At 40.8% G+C, this 16,223-nt stretch overlaps 1 protein-coding gene across 38 annotated transcripts in view; it reads left to right on the forward strand.

The window, feature by feature from the left end:
• The first annotated feature begins 768 nt into the window (after window positions 1–768).
• LOC135094249 (troponin I-like) overlaps window positions 769–16,223 on the forward strand; it is a 42,560-nt gene continuing 27,105 nt past the window's right edge. For 7 of the 38 annotated variants that reach the window (XM_063994210.1, XM_063994175.1, XM_063994207.1 and 4 more), the window contains exons 1-4: window positions 818–877; window positions 8,187–8,267; window positions 11,130–11,175; window positions 13,918–13,935. In XM_063994210.1, coding sequence (XP_063850280.1) covers window positions 8,242–8,267; window positions 11,130–11,175; window positions 13,918–13,935 — 90 coding nt within the window. In that variant the 5' untranslated portion in view covers window positions 818–877; window positions 8,187–8,241. Of the gene's footprint in view, window positions 878–8,186; window positions 8,268–8,693; window positions 8,731–11,129; window positions 11,176–13,917; window positions 13,936–16,223 lie in introns of all 38 variants that reach the window. The other 31 variants (XM_063994186.1, XM_063994214.1, XM_063994194.1 and 28 more) reach the window with 16 other exon arrangements.

Genomic DNA, 16,223 nt, shown 5'->3' on the forward strand with positions numbered 1-16,223 from the left:
GCGGAAGAAGGTGCGGGGAGGGATAGAAGGATGATAGAGGAGGAGGAGGAAGAGGAGGAGGAGGAGAGGGACTAACGTGGGTGTCAAGAAGGAAGGGAAGGGAAAAATTCTTTTATATATTAACATGAAATTCAAATATGATTATCGATATGATTTCTTGAATTTGGGTCATGAAGGAGAGCAACCGTTCCTGCCAAGAGAGAGAGAGAGAGAGAGAGAGAGAGAGAGAGAGAGAGAGAGAGAGAGAGAGAGAGAGAGAGAGAGAGAGAGAGAGATAAGAATGGGTACTTTTCCCGAGCCATATTTGAGTGAATGAGAGAGAGAGAGAGAGAGAGAGAGAGAGAGAGAGAGAGAGAGAGAGAGAGAGAGAGAGAGAGAGAGAGAGCGTGTAATTCTTGTCGTGGTAGAGTAGTTGTCTCTTATGTGCCTGCCTTGATGTGTGAGAGAGAGAGAGAGAGAGAGAGAGAGAGAGAGAGAGAGAGAGAGAGAGAGAGAGAGAGAGAGAGAGAGAGAGAGAGAGAGAGAGAGAGGTAAAACAAAAGGAAAGAAAATAACAAATTACTCGGAAGCTTGAAATATGAGAGAGAGAGAGAGAGAGAGAGAGAGAGAGAGAGAGAGAGAGAGAGAGCAGTAACCGTAGCGGCCGGAGACGGGGGGCAGGGGAGCGCCGGGTCCTCCTATTTGGGCAAGAGAGGCAGGGTCACGTGATACCCAGCGACCAATGAGGGAGGGCTACGGGGTTGTGTCACGTGACGGGGGGCGGCCAATGGCGTGGTGGGCGAGGCGAGGGCGAGGGTGAGGGGGCAGGAGCAGCACAGTCAGTCCCTTGGGCGAATTGACTGCACACGCCCCAAGCGTCTCTCAGCCCAAGTTTTAGGTAAGTCTGGGGCACCCATGCGCGTCACGGAGGAGCAAAGCGGGCACCCTCAACCTTCGCCCTACGCTGGTGACCCTCAAAACCCACGGCGGCGCTTCGAAACACCCCGATGACACCCTGAAACACAGCCTGAAAGTCGCTGGGATGGCCCTTATGCCCCTGGGGATAAGAACTCCCGTCTTCGCTGGAAACTGTCTAGGGGTAATGTTTCCTTGTGGGCTCAGCGCGAAAAACACTCTGCTCCTCGCTGGAAGATGTTTAGAAGGCTTTGTTTTCCAGTCAGCTCAAACTGCCCAAGTCATCGCAGCAAAACTATCGAGGGGTTGTGTCCCTGCCATCAGCCCTGAAATACCCCAGCGCCGCGTCAGGAAAACGGATAAGAAGGGGTTGTAAAGCGCTGTCCAACCCTGAATGCTTGCCCAACATCCAAAAAATTCCCCTGGCAAACCCTGAAACTCCCTTGAATCGCCCCTGGAAAGCTGGATAAGGGGTCGCCCCTGGAAAGCTGGATAAGGGGTTCTGAATCACTGTGGTCACTTTCGATTCCTCCTGGTGTCCTTGAGCTCCCAGTGGCCTGAGACCCTCCCGCCGCCCCTGGATGACCTAAACTGGAAGTGCCGCAGTGCCTGGAATGACCTTGTGATTGTGCAGTGCCCGGATGCCCACCAACACTAGTCAGGGTATGACATGAGGGTGCCACGCGTCGACCTCACCCTCAGGCCCTCCCCCGGGGTGCCACGCGAGGGACAGTGCCAAGGGGGATGCTAAGTGTGCCATGTACGGTTTCCCTAAGAAGTGATGCCAGTGAAAATTTTGTTTGTAAATCGAATGGAAATTAACAAGTGGACTACTGAAGTGGTTTATACAAGATCTTTCACGTAATTCTGGATTTTGTACGTGATTTAAAACTTTTTCCTAGTATCCTTAGTGGGTCTTATTTATTTATTTTTTTTTTAATGAGTTGTTGCACCTGGCCAGACCAATGTTACGGTAATGATGATAGTAAAGACCCTGGAAAGACTGAGAAGAACTTGTCTATGCCTCAAAACACTTTTCATACTTTTGTTGCCCTTGGCCAGACCTCTCTTACAGTAATAAATAAATAAAAGAAGCTGTAAAGATATAGAAAAAAGAAATAGAACTGGGAAGGTGAAAGATGAAGCCAATCAAATAATACAGATTTTATTAGTATTATTTATTAACGAAACATTTCCTACCAAACATCACTTCTTAGGCCAACTGTACACGAGCCAGTGACCTCTTTGGCGTGTGGAGTCAGAAACCAAGTGAAGAAGAATCGAATACCAGAGAAATGGAATTAAACCTTCTTTCAGTCTTCCCTTTCCCCTTAGTCTCCCCTGAAGCCCTAAGAGTGGTCCCCTTGCCCCTTCCCCTCCCTCCTCCTCCTCCTCCTCCTCCTCCTCCTCCTCCTCCCCTATGCCCGAGAAGTGAGGGGCTCGTGTTTAGGTGTAGCAAGATGGCGGCTGTTTACAAAGATACCTGCTCTGACGTGAGGCTTGGTGTTAAAAATATCTTACACTCTCTCTCTCTCTCTCTCTCTCTCTCTCTCTCTCTCTCTCTCTCTCTCTCTCTCTCTCTCTTTCTTCGTTTCGGTCAATTTATTTGTTATTTATTGGTTATTTTTGTCTTTATTGTTATTTTTCTATCATGTTTCATCCTAATTCTTCTTCCTTATTTGCCTCTTCCTCTTCCTCCTCCTCCTTGCCAATTTAACCTCCCTGTGTATACTCTGCCAAACTCCTCCCCCCCACCTCCTTTCTCCCTTCTCTCTTATCCCTCCCTTCCTTCCTCCTTTCCTCCTATTATCATTTTTGTTCCCCAGATATTTTAGGATTTGGATAAATGTCAAAGAGGGAGAGAGGGAGAGAGAGAGGGAGAGGGAGGAAAGTGGAGTGAGAGTGGGAGGAAAAAGGCAGAGGAAAGGGGGAGAGGAAAGGAGGGAGGGAGGGAAAATAAGGAATGGAGGAAGGTTTGGGAGCAAGAAGAGGGAGAGAGAGAGAGAGAGAGAGAGAGAGAGAGAGAGAGAGAGAGAGAGAGAGAGAGAGAGAGAGAGAGAGAGAGAGAGAGAGAGTATATTTGTTTTTATACAATACTCTTCTTCTCTCTTCTTCCTCCTCCTCCTCCTCCTCCTCTTCAATATACTCCTCCTATATTTTCCATTCCTTCTTTTACTCTCCCTTCCTCTCCCTTCTCCCTGTCTTATCTCTTTTCCTATCCTTTACTCCCTTTTTATCTTCCTTTTTCGTTTCCGTCCCTTCCCTTGCTTTCTCCTCCTCTCCTCTCTCTCCTCTCTCCTCCCCCGTCACCCACAGCCGTCACATTCACAGCCGGTTGGTATGTGACGCACCACTTCACTGAGACGTCACACGCGGCCTGATGTGACGTGATGGTGACGTAACAGTGGGGATGGTGATATTTGATACACTATAATTAGGAGAACTTGCCATTTTTTTTTATTTTATTTATTTATTTATTTTTTTTAGGCTCTTTATTTTGTTGTCCGCGGAATGTTGTTTATTTATTTATTTATTTATTTATTTTTTTTTAGGTGTTGGTAATGTTTTTTTTTCGTTTTTCTTTTCTTTGCATCTTTGTGGTTTTTCTGCTTTTCTACTTGTCAGAGAGAGAGAGAGAGAGAGAGAGAGAGAGAGAGAGAGAGAGAGAGAGAGAGAGAGACTGCTTAAAGTGCCGTAAATTAAAGAAAACTCCTTAATAAATGTGTGTATGTGTGTGTGTGCGTGTGTGGTCAGGCTTAAAGATGGCGGTGAGGCGACTGTCCATTTGTGTGTGTGTGTGTGTGTGTGTGTGTGTGTGTGTGTGTGTGTGTTGGCGCGGTCCACAGCATGCCTACCCACACTACCATTTTAGGGCCACAGTATCCGGAATCCTCATTCAACCGGATTCACACACTGATTTTAGGCCACTCGGCTGCACGTGGTCGGTAGGTGGCGCTGGGCTAGGTGCGGGATTCGAACCTGGGTGTATGGTGCCCTCGCAAGTACTGAAACCACTGAGCCACCACGTTTTGAATTTGTGTATTTTTGTGTGAAATTTTAAGGGATTTAATGGACTAGGAATTTCTGTTTACTTATTGTTTAGTTGTTGTTATTAGTGTTCTTTTCCTTCTCCTTCTCCCCCTCCTCTTCTTCCTCTTCCCTCTTTATCTCCTCCTTCTCTAATTCTTGGGATGAATCTAGTATCATTGCTACTTCTATCTAAAAACCCCTGGTGATTTTACTGTGAAAAAAAAAGTGGAAAATGTTGAAAAATAGTTGTACTCATTGAATGATTTGTATAACTCGATCTTTTGCTGCTACTGGTAATCTTCAAAATTGTGCTTCTAACTTGCACCAGGCACTTTTATGAAGCCCGAGGAAAAACTAAGTACTGTTGTAAAGGAAGGTGAAAGTGCTCTGATTTTTCGTGTGTTACGTTAATTGTTTTGTTTTTGTCCTGAAAGTATCGTGTGTTGTGCGTCTATAAGTCAAACTCCACGTTACCCTTAATTATTCGCTCTATAGGTTAAAATATTTCGATAATTATTTAACCCTGCATAAAGTTTCTCGTGGGCCATAGATAGATCAGCTAAACGAATAAAAAAATAACTCATGGAAAGCCACCAAAGTCTTAACAGTTAGGCAAACCAACCAGCCATAACAAGAAATAAATTAAAATAGCCTTCGTTGATAATAACTACATAAACCAAACCGTTCCATCATGGCAAAAAAAAAAAAAAAGAAACTAACAACTCAATAATGATAAAAAAAAGGTCATTATATTCTACATAACAAAAAAAGACAAGCTAGACCCTCAACAGAAACAGGAAGTCAATCAGTGAGGCAGGCAGGCAGTCAGTGAGGCAGGCAGGCAGGCAGTGAGGCAGGCAGGCAGTCAGTGAGGCAGGCAGGGAGGCAGTCGGTGAGGCAGGCAGGGAGGCATTCAGTGAGGCAGGCAGGGAGGCAGTCAGTGGCGCTACAAAAGGACAGTAACAAGAGAAGTCGGTCAGCTGAAGTAAAGCTCATTGATGGTTCCTTTAGTCGCCTTGTTACCCTTGGCCGCGCGTCGTCACCAGCGGGGACATGACATCATTCTGGCCGTCTTTTCCTACATCTTGACTGACCTAGAGACCACTGGGGGGCGTGGGGAGGGGGGAGAAGCATGCGTGGGGATTAGATGTGCGTCTCGGGGAGGGAGATAGAGAGGAATGAGGGAGACGTGGCGCTGGTAGAGCTTTTAATGGGAATAGGAGTGTGTGGGGAAACAGAAGACTGGGGAAGGAAGGGGAATGTGGGTGAAAACGAGGCACTGAAGCTGGGAAAGAGTGCAAGTGCCAGGGAAATGTGGAGAGGAATGAGGCACTGTTTGGGCACTGTTTGTGGCACTGTTTGAGACACAGTCTGGCTGTCTGTGGAAGGGTTAGTAGAGAAACGAGGCACTTGGGGAGAAGGGGGAGGGACTAGGCACTGAGACAGGGGTAGAGAGAGGAGTGCCAGATTGCGGGGGAGGCAGAGAGAGGGGCGAGATGTGGCACCCTGGCGTGGCACTGGCAAGGTGTCCGGTGTATCAAGCCTTTTATAGACACGGGGCGGGGCTGAGATGGCTTGGTGTGGCTCCTCCCACCTCGGGGCCTGCCAACACTTCCGCCCCTCCCTCTCCCTGCCTCTCCCTGCTTCTCCCTCGCCCTGTCTCTCCCTCCATGCCCAAATATCCATTCCCAAGACGTTCTTTCTGCCGTTGTGCTCAGTTGGGCGCGCGCCAATGCACGTCGAAGCCAATAAGAGAGACACTTAGAGAAACAGTTTATGCTTAATTGGAAGTTTGCTGGGATAGTGTGTGACGAGAGAGAGAGAGAGAGAGAGAGAGAGAGAGAGAGAGAGAGAGAGAGAGAGAGAGAGAGAGAGAATGTATGTTCCTTGAAAGAGAGGATTATATAAGCACACCCACATACACACACACACAAAAAAAAAAAGGAGAAAGGAAAGGAATTAGATAGAGGTAAGGGAATAAGAACAGAGGAGGATCATAACTGTAAAGGACGAAACAATGTACAGAAACGCAAGATAATAAGCAGTGAAGAAGAACAGAAGAACAAATGAATAACAAGTGGTGAAGAAAGAATGAAAATTATAAGAAAAGAAAAGAAAAAAAACATGACCTCGAAAAAAAAAAATCGGAAGTACTCAATATTTTCTTTCTTTTTCTTTTCAAATGCGCTTCTTTACAATGAACTCGAAAGAAAAACAAGTGAATACCGTTATACTGCATTTCTGATTTTCGAATTGTATTAAACGCGAGCATTTATTTATTTAACGTTATCTTTCCTAACCATCTTCTTTCCAGGTATTTATAAGGAAAATTTTGTGTGAGAATAATATTACCTGTTTTTATTAGTATTAGTCTTATTAGGCGTAGTGTTTTTTTTATTAGTGGTTTTATTAGTATTCATTGTATAGTATTTTAGTGATTTTTATTGATATAGAAAATGTGATATCAAGTTATAGATTTTTTTAATAGAGTTGACCTGTTTATAATTTTTTTCAGTCTAGTTATAATCATGTAAGACTTTAGAATACTTTGAAATTACAATTATCATTATTATTATTTTTTTTTGTGGCCAATTAATTGCTTGAGTTTTAGAATGTTGCTGTAGAAAATATTTAGCAAGTCATTAGTACGTTAAGTGGTGTTAAGTTGGCACCCACTCTGTCGATTTTGTAAGTGTGTACCTAAGTAGAGAATGATTCGTTATATATAGTTACCAGCCCCCACACCCCTGTATCCCCCTACCCCCTCTCCATCCTCTAGCAGCTGTAGAAACACGCACACACACACACACACACACACACACACACACTCTTATCGTCTCTCTAGTCGCCATAATAGTAAGTAGAAAGTGTGTTGATAATAATGCAGTGGTGTTTTTCCTTCTCCTGCATTGACCAAAGATAAAACACGCACTTGGCAGATTACCGAAGTCACCCATTGAAAAGTTTTATCCTTACGTTTTCTATGTTGCTTTTTTCCTCACGTTCTCTTTCTTGTACTCAAAGTTGCGTCGCCTCTTCCTTTATGCCTTTCTGCCACGTGTGTGTTTACTTCGTTTTCTTCCGGGAGCATTTTCAAAATTATAAATGCTATACTCTATAATTTTAAATGCTCCGCGAGGTTTGGTTTGAGAATAAGCATATAGCATTATTCCTATTATTACTATTACTGTAATTATTTCATCTAACGTGATTTATTATTATTATTTGGGTTACTATTTTATTTTATTTTATGAAGGTTTAAACTGAATCCCATTTTCTACGATGACTCCTGGTGTTACTTTTATATTTTACTCAATTTTTTTGGTTCCTGACATTTCCACACTGAGCTGTTCTGATTATCCTGAGTCATTATTACTAATTACTATTGATTATTCTGCTATTTATTCATTATTGCATTTGTAAGCTAAAAATTATTAATGTTTCTGTAATTGCACCAAGAAAAATTCAGAAACTTAAGAATTTTGATCCTAATGTCATTTTCCTGTCGCATCCATCACTTTTTTCCTCCTTTTAATTGCAATACCAGATTTTCCTCCTTATTACAATCAGAATGGCTCGTGTCTGTGTTATCTGAGTCACTTTCATCATGCGCTGCGTGAGGCGAGGTGCATGACTGACGCTGGCTCAGAAACACGACTATTCTTGTGCATTTTATTGATTTATTGATTTATCTTGATAATTATGCAATGTTTACAATGATGCACCACTTTAAATAATCGTGAAAGCAATATTATGAGACAACCAATGCTGTGAGATTTATAATGATTTTAGTTTTTTTTTTTTTTTTTAATCTGGTGATAAGTACGATAATTGGACATTCATATTTAATTAACGTATGTCGAAATGAATAATATCTCTGAGGATTAACTTTATCTTTTTAACGAGGATTATTTATTTAACTTTTATTAATTTCTCCTTTTAAAAAGTATTGTCTCTTCTCTAACATGACTTTTGGTTGGAGTTCACTTCACTTCACCTCACTTCACTGACTCACCACGTAACAATTTTTCAAGTACAGAAAAATTACGTGGCTGAAAAATAAAACTAAAAAAAAGTACAACAAAAGTTCTTTCCAAATTAACAGAAAAGTTCTTATGACACTCTCGTACACACAACACACGCACGCACACACATGGGACTTCTTTACCCCTGTGTGTGTATGTGTGTGTTTGAGTACGTGTGATCCCGTGTGCATCAGTAATAATGAACTAACTGTGTGTGTTTCTTTCTCTGTGTTGCAGCCGCTAAACTACCCCCTCACCCCCTCTCACCACCACCACCACCACCACCACCATCATGTCTTCAGACGAGGAGGAATACAGGTAAGACACACATACACACACACACACGCACACACTCATTACAATCTTGAACAATTTCTATATACAGTAAATTAAAACAAATAATTGGACACTCACACACACACACACACACACACACACACACACACACACACACACACACACACACACACACACACACACACACACACACACACACACACACAAAGCATCAACATTCTAAGGCCATTAATAACCTCACACTCTCCCACAGTTAGCAGCATAGTAATAAGACAAATCACTGTAAAAACTCCAGCATTAGCAGTAAACATAACTCAAGGGGCTCAGTTTTCTCTCTTTAGGTACCACTACAGAAAATCGACGGCCGGGCGTCTTACAAGGACGGACTAAAGTAATTCAAATGTTAATTATATATTTTCTTCCCTTTTTTCTACATGATAAAAAAAGCAGCTCAGAGGAAGAAGAAGACACCATGTCGGACGAGGTACAGATTTTGTTGCCTATTAATCTATTGACAATCTCATTCTTTCTCTGCTGGAATCTAAAAATACTGATCTTAGTAATCTTCGGAATATAATAATAGATTTCTGTACGTGTGAAGTGTTTATTAATGGAGGTACAAATGCGGGAGAGGTGAGAGAGACAGACAGACAGTAAAGGACAGGTAGGAAGGTAAGATTTCAAGGAAGAAAAGTTTGCATTATTTTTATTTTATTTTTTGTTTTACTCATGAATTTGATGCTTCGTGTTTGGAAATGAATTAATATGCTTTCCTTTTGATTGTTTAGTGTTATTTTTTATCTATTTATTTATTTATTTACTTTATTTATTTATTTATTTTATTTTATTTCATTTTACTGTGAACGACTTTCTCCTCTTGTGCTGCTGAAACAAACCGGTCAGTCTTTCCTGGTAATATAGGAAACTGATTAGTGTGTCTTATTCCTAAAAAGAATAGATTATTATTATTATTATTATTATTTTTTTTTTTTTCGAACCAGATGTTGATGTTCAAATATTCTGATTAATATAGATAGCACCAGGAAATTAAGATTAGTCAATTAATCTGTTTCTGGACTGTGGTGGATTGAGGAGCATTTCAGTGATGCCATTCACTCAGTTCTAATTGGATGTAAATGAGAAAGGTAACTGGAAGAACATTATGTGCAAGTTATGTTTATTCCTTGATCTTCAGTAATTTGAGCTACAATAATAAAAGTGCACACCTAAACTTAATATAAAACGAATGTGCTAAATTGTATCACCAATACGAGACGCGTTTATAGAAATATATATGTTTATAGAAATAGATTTGATTTTGGAATATTTGATCGAATCTGTATTGCAACCTCTGGTAACTTGTCAAAGAGAGGAGTTGTCGAATGTGCCTACCCATGGGCTGTGACGTCACTCAGAGCTGGCCAGTCACACAGCCGCTTTTGTCTGACGTCACTCCTTAGCCACGCCCACTGAAGGCTTCACTAATGTGTTTGACTTACGCTTGGATGACCTGACGTGACTCTGAACGTTTCATTTACCCTTTTTTTACGCTTTGCTAATTATGACATTTTGTAAAGACTTTTTTTTCTCTCTCTTTTTCCTGCTGCTTCTGTTCTACATTTGTTGCATATTTTAATTTTATATATTTTTTGCTATGCTATTTTTATTTCAGCTGATGCCATTCAACCTCCTATTTTCTGAATTACTGGGTTTGAATTTTATATTGATGAAAGCTTTTTTATCATTTATCATTTAGGCGTTTAGAGCTCACCGTGTTTGGTGATTTTATGTTTTATAGAAAGCTCCAGAATGATGGGACCTGTATTTCTTATGACACCGAATAAAGCAACTGAGAAGAGGATTTATTCATTGTGCGATATTCACTACAACTTAAATGTGATTCGGTTCTTTTTTGATGGAAAGCTTGTTTGGAAGTCATACTGGATGCAGGTCGTGTTTCTGTGCTTTCAAACAATAGTGATAAGGTCATTCTTTGTGTCCCTGCTGGTGGTGCTGGCTGCTCTTTAATCATTACTATTATGAAGCTTTAATAAGAGAAAGTATTGAAGGTGTTTGCATTCCCAGGACGAACTGGAAAACCAAAGTATAATCTTGAGATATCATATGTTCCTTTTATTTACACTTATAATCTTCAATGTACAGTTTGATTTCAATATAAGCCTTCAATTTTATCATTCGCTTTTGTTCACGTATAAATAACTTTGCTATTCATTGATGAGAATTATGAAGGAATTTTGAGATACATGTTGACTACCGTGGTACTGTATGAGAGCAAGTCACCAGCAGGGTTTTGTTTTACTCAATACTAAGAGACCCACGCCCCTCGCCTCTCCTCGCCCGTTTTCTCATCATACCTCATCATACCTCTGGCAGTCAACGTTTGTTTTAATTTGAATCTCTCTTCCAATGAACCGTGTGAAGGAGATAAATCTTTGGGGATTTAAATATTTGCTGCATTTATCATATTCTCAAAAGAAACTGAAATTTTACTTGAATATAAGATAAAAAAAAAAAAAATGCATTTACAACTTGAAATTTCGGGTAAAAATTGAGAATGAAGCGTAAATAAAACAATATAACCCCAAAATTTCACTTAACATAATCATAAATAGCAATAAAGAACATTTACAGCCAAGTCAGGAGACAAGACGGAGAATACAATTGGAACAAAGAAAAAAAAATATGCATAACAAGAAATTAAATAAAGAATGAAGAATTGATAGTAAAAAAAATAAAAAAAAGAAAGAAAACAGATCAATTAGTGTTGGAGAGGTGAGGGAAGCGCGGGGAATCAAAAGAGTGTTGCATGTGTCTAGGGGCGTGAGGTTTGTCACTAATGGGAATGTTGTGATGGTCCTGCAGCAGCGAGGAGGAGTCTAGCGAGGAGGAGGAGGAGGACCCAGCGGCCGTAAGTTCCCACTGCACTAATCCACTCACTCTTTGCCACACGCACGCACCCGCAGGAGAGTAACGCACGCAAATGTGAACGTGTGTCAAAAATGTCGATTCGTGTATGTTTTTTTTTTATTTGCGTCATTTGGGAATTTTTTTTTTTTTTATTTTGTGGGGAATTAAGGAAAGGATGTTTGTTTTTTTATTTTGTTTTATTTTATTTGTTTTGTTTTGTTTGCTGTATTATTTATCTTTTATTGTTTTTTTCTTTTTTTTTAGTTGGGAAGAAGGGTGTTTTTATAAATGTTTGCTCTTTTTGTTTATTTTTTATTGGATTTTTCTCGGTTCTATACTCATTTTTTCCCTTTTCATCTCTGTTTTCTTTTCCTTCACTTCATTCTATTTTTCTTCCTTTTCCTGTTCTTTTTTCGTTTTCCTTTTTCTTTCTTCGTCTTCTCATCTTTTCCTTTCTTTGTTTTTTGTCTTTTTCTTTTTCTTTTTTTTTCTTTTCCCAAATGACGTTTTTTTCAGCCATACACGAGTTTGCAATTTTGACAGCGTATTTATTTTTCCTCCTATTTTGCGTGATGTTACTTTCCTGTCATTTGTTGGTCTTCCTTCAACGCCAAGACCCTCAATAATAATAATAAAAATAATAATAATAATAATAATAATAATAATAATAATAATAATAATGATAATAAGGATACTTTTTTAGATAGAGAAAAAAATACATAAAAAAAATGGATGAAAGTAATGATTTTAATTCTTTTCATCTTTTCTGTTTTTCAATGTAAGGGTTTGCGGCCTTCAAGGAAAACTAAACTGCCCCAAAAAAAACACTTAAAAAAAATATACATCAATTAAGATTCTCTCTGTACATTCATGATTACTTTGAAATAACCAGCAATATTCACTTGAGTAATTACTTCAACCAGAATATTTTAAGCTTCACTTCACATCAATTGTTCCCTGAGTAACGTAAAGAAAAATATTTAAGTATCGAATCAGTATCCTCATATTTTCCTGCTGATAGACCAGTTTCTATAGAGGAATCTGATGATGACTATGATAACTTACTTTCTACGCCTTACAGCCAATGACCAAGGGTAACTGTGTGCCTGTAGAACCGTAGCAAAGTGACCGTAGCGTAGCGTAGACCAATAGTTAGTCTTGTGAGCTGAAAATATTCCGTAGTCCTTCAGTCATGGATATATATTAAAGTCAATTCATATTTGCTGTCACTTTTGTTATTCATCTTCCTGAGTTTCCTGTAGCTGTTGTGATATATTGTCTGTGCGCGGGTGTTTGTGGCAGCCTGTTTCCCTTACGCCCGTGTGGTTGTCTGGTGTTGTGGTTCGAAACTGAATGAAGCATCTTTTTCTGTTGCGCGTGAACTGCTGCGCGTCAAACTTTCACCGCCGCGTCTTCTCTCCGATCGTTTGTGTCATTTACGTGTTGTGGATTGAAAAGTTATGTTTGCCGGACAAGTTTTGGAAATATATTGCGACTGGAATACTGGTGTGTCATAATTTTCTGTTTATTTTGCAAAGTTTTACGGCTTCAAATCGAATTATTGACACACTTAAAAGAACAATTTATCTACGTATTTTTAAAGACCGAATAATCAACATTTTCGACATTTATTCTCTATAAAATCCCCAAATTTATTTTATCCTTAAAATTTTTGTTTCTGTTTTATATTTTCTTTAATTTACACGAACAGAAACACTCAATAAACTTGCAGAGATTCTCTGTAAGTAATGCAGACAAGTTATCTATACATTTCATTGTCTTTTATACAAATTTATTTTATTTTCGACTTAACATTAATCTCCAGTATTCACTCCGAGCTTGAGTGAACGAAACTTTTTGAACTTTCTCCCTCAAAGCACGTGTATAAACTTCTTTTCATTGTCTAACAGTTAATATCTTCAAAGCACTGGCATGTAAGGTGCCTCGTGCCCTGCCCTGCACTGCTCCTTTCCTCAGGGCAGTGTCGACCTGGGGACTGTCCCACACACACTTAAGAAACACGTCCTCGAGCTAAGATTAACCATCACGTGTGTTCAAATACGTTTTATTATAAACTGAAAGCGACATGTCCTTATAATTCAGGAGCTAATGTCGTCTTTCTCTTCATACAACTTCCTTGATAACGTGTCTATTCTCTCTTTACCGTCCTGTTTCCCGGATGATTCACAACAAAACCGTCCTTGGAGTAAGACGGTTCCTTGTCTTCTTCTCTGTCTCTATCATTTTCAAATCGTTTCTCGAGAGAAGATGAATGTTTGTGTGTATGTGCGTTTGTGTATGTATGTATACGTAACTACAGCATACATTAGACGCAGTTTTATCTATCAACTCGAGACCAATAGATAAGACGAGTATGGAAAGTATGAATGTCAGTTAAAAAGAAAAAAAAACTTCACACTTTTACCCTCCTTTGTACAGTGGAGGTCAGAAGTCGAGTAAGTTTCTCCATTCACGTCCACTGTGCTTCAATATCCCCTGAAGCCTGAAGTCCTCTGCCCAGCTGAGAATCACGAGTCACGAAGATTCTCGTGCCAGAGGACTAAGAGTGAAAGGAGAGACAAAACGCAGTAGACTTGAATGTTGACATTTACTCTACTTTTCCCTACTGTGCGTGCGTGTGTGTGTACCAGCGGGCGTAGGGTGGAGGCGGGTGCTATGAAGAAGCCGCCCATGCCTCCACCCACGCCTAACGCCCCCCGTGCCCTTTTCTCTCTCCCTACAGAAGGCCAAGGCGGCTGAGGTACTGGCCAGACAAAAGGCTTTGGAAGTATGTGAAGTGTGTGTGCTTACTAACTGCACGGGGGTCACTGGCCTAGCGTAGGGCAGCTCTTGTCAGCCCGAGCGAGGGTCTTTCTGTCACTTAGGACATTAGCGCAACGTAAAGATTTGCTGTAACGTAAAGTAAATTGTGGTTAAGTTTGTTTGTCTGTCTTGTCGGTAATTTATTTATTCATTTATTTATTTGTTTATTTATTTGTAGTTGTAACGTAAATTATGAAAGTTTTTGCTATTTTTTCCCAATCGGAAGTTAAATTCTTTCACTGCAAAGTAAATAATAATGAATTTTGTATTGAATTTCTTCGTATTTCTTCAGTTCAATTTTAAATACGAACTTTTTAGTCTATAATCTTTAAAACTTTATTATTGCCTGTTGTTTTCAAATATCAAAAGCATATTCGTAGAGTTTGTAGGATAGTTAGGATTTTTTAGCGATAATATTTTGAAGTTAGCAATTTGTTCATGTCAAACTTCGCTGCCATTGTATTTCCTTCACGGAGGCTCACTGGAGGATCATTCCAGTGAGTTGTCCAGCTCAGTCAGGTCCAGCACTGCAAGGCTCATCAGGCCTGTGGAGCTTGTTCAGTTTTCGTCAGATGATCAAAGTTGCAATTACCGTAACGTAAGACTGGAGTCAGCAAGGGGAAGATAAAGGAATACTAGTGCAGAACGTAAAGAAATATGAAAGAAATAAGGATATTCAAAATTATACAACAAATAGAATAAGAATGTGAAAATAATCTTAAAAAAAAAAACACCACATGAAGATAAATTTGGAATAAGAAATGACATGAAAAATGAACTTGGTTAAGAAGAAATACCCTCCCCCCCAAAAAAAAAAAAAAAAATTACCACGATCTAAATTTAACTTGTATAAAAATCAAGGGAAATGTTCCAGACGAAATGCCTGTTTGCACTAAATATTTGTAATTCCTCTTAAATGTTGTTGGCGTGTATGTCATCTACGCACCTTTACCTTCCTCTGTCAGGTGATCCAGTGCAGATACTAAAGAAGATCATCATTATTTATCTTCCCAATGGCAGTTTGGCTCACGAAGAATAAGACCAACAGTTCACTTCATAAAATGTTGTTTTAATCTCAGAGTTAGACCTTCCATATAACCTTTTAATAATAACCAAACGTTTCATAAGGTCACGTCTTGAAGGTCACGTAAGGTCAAGGTCAGCCCGCCAGCACCCCGAGTCTTGGTAACACTGCCTGTCGCCTCAGTACAGGGGCGAGGCGGCCGCCCACACACGCCCACCCACGCCTATCGTACCCCACCCCCAACCCTGCCCCCACCACGCTGATGCCCCGCTCACTCTCCCCCTGAACCTTGGCCCTTACTTAACCCCCAGGCCAGGGCGGAGCGTAGCGAGCATCAGTGCCCTTGGTGTGGCCCAGTGTGGCCCTGAGGGGATGGCCAGGGGGGATCAATAGGTCGTGTGGACAGGGCCGCACCTCCTCCCCCGGCGGCCATGGGGCGTTGGATGGACGGGGGGCACCCTTCTTCAGCCTCTCCTGTACCCTGGTGTCTCTTTGTCCTGGTTCGAACCCCGTCACTGGCTGAGACTCGTGCGTTACTTAGATCTTCATTTACTTGTATTTTTTTTTTTTTTTTTTTTTTTTTTTTGTCACTTGTGGCGCACCTGTCGTTCCCGCAGCCCCTGGAGTTTGTGGTCGATTTCTGTCTGTGGTCCGCTGAGTTTGTGAAGACAACGTTAAACTTGCGTATCTGTCTAATTTTATGTATTTCGTCAACTTTTTTTTTTTTTTTTTTCGTGAAGGAAGCGTTAAATTTACTTGCCCAATTTTACACGTCTCAACAAGTCGTTTGAATCGAATATCTATATCGTCTAATCTCTCCATTTTCAACATCTTTGGTTTGTAAAGAAAACCGTCAAAGCGAAGTATCAAGTTTGTCTCTGGAGTTTCAGTTTGCTTCGCTAACCATCTTGATTGCTTCGGGTCAAGTGTCCGGAGACTCAGAGCCACAGCCGGATCGAGCCCTCCTGACGGAGGCTGCGGGTCGCGGTCAGTGGCGGGGCGAGGATGCCGCGCCGGGGTTGGGGAGCCGCCCCCCGCCCCTCCGTCAGTGTGGGGGGCCGTGGGGAGGGACGCCCTCTCACCCGCCCCCCTCACTCCTGGGAGAGGAGGTCAGCACGCCGCCACTCTCCGGCAGGTCAACATTCGCGAAGATCGCTGTGTGTTTGTCATGTAATTTTGACAACTTTTCATGGACATTTGAT

Source organism: Scylla paramamosain, chromosome 45, assembly GCF_035594125.1.
Source record: "Scylla paramamosain isolate STU-SP2022 chromosome 45, ASM3559412v1, whole genome shotgun sequence".
NCBI classification, from domain to species: Eukaryota; Metazoa; Arthropoda; class Malacostraca; order Decapoda; family Portunidae; genus Scylla; species Scylla paramamosain.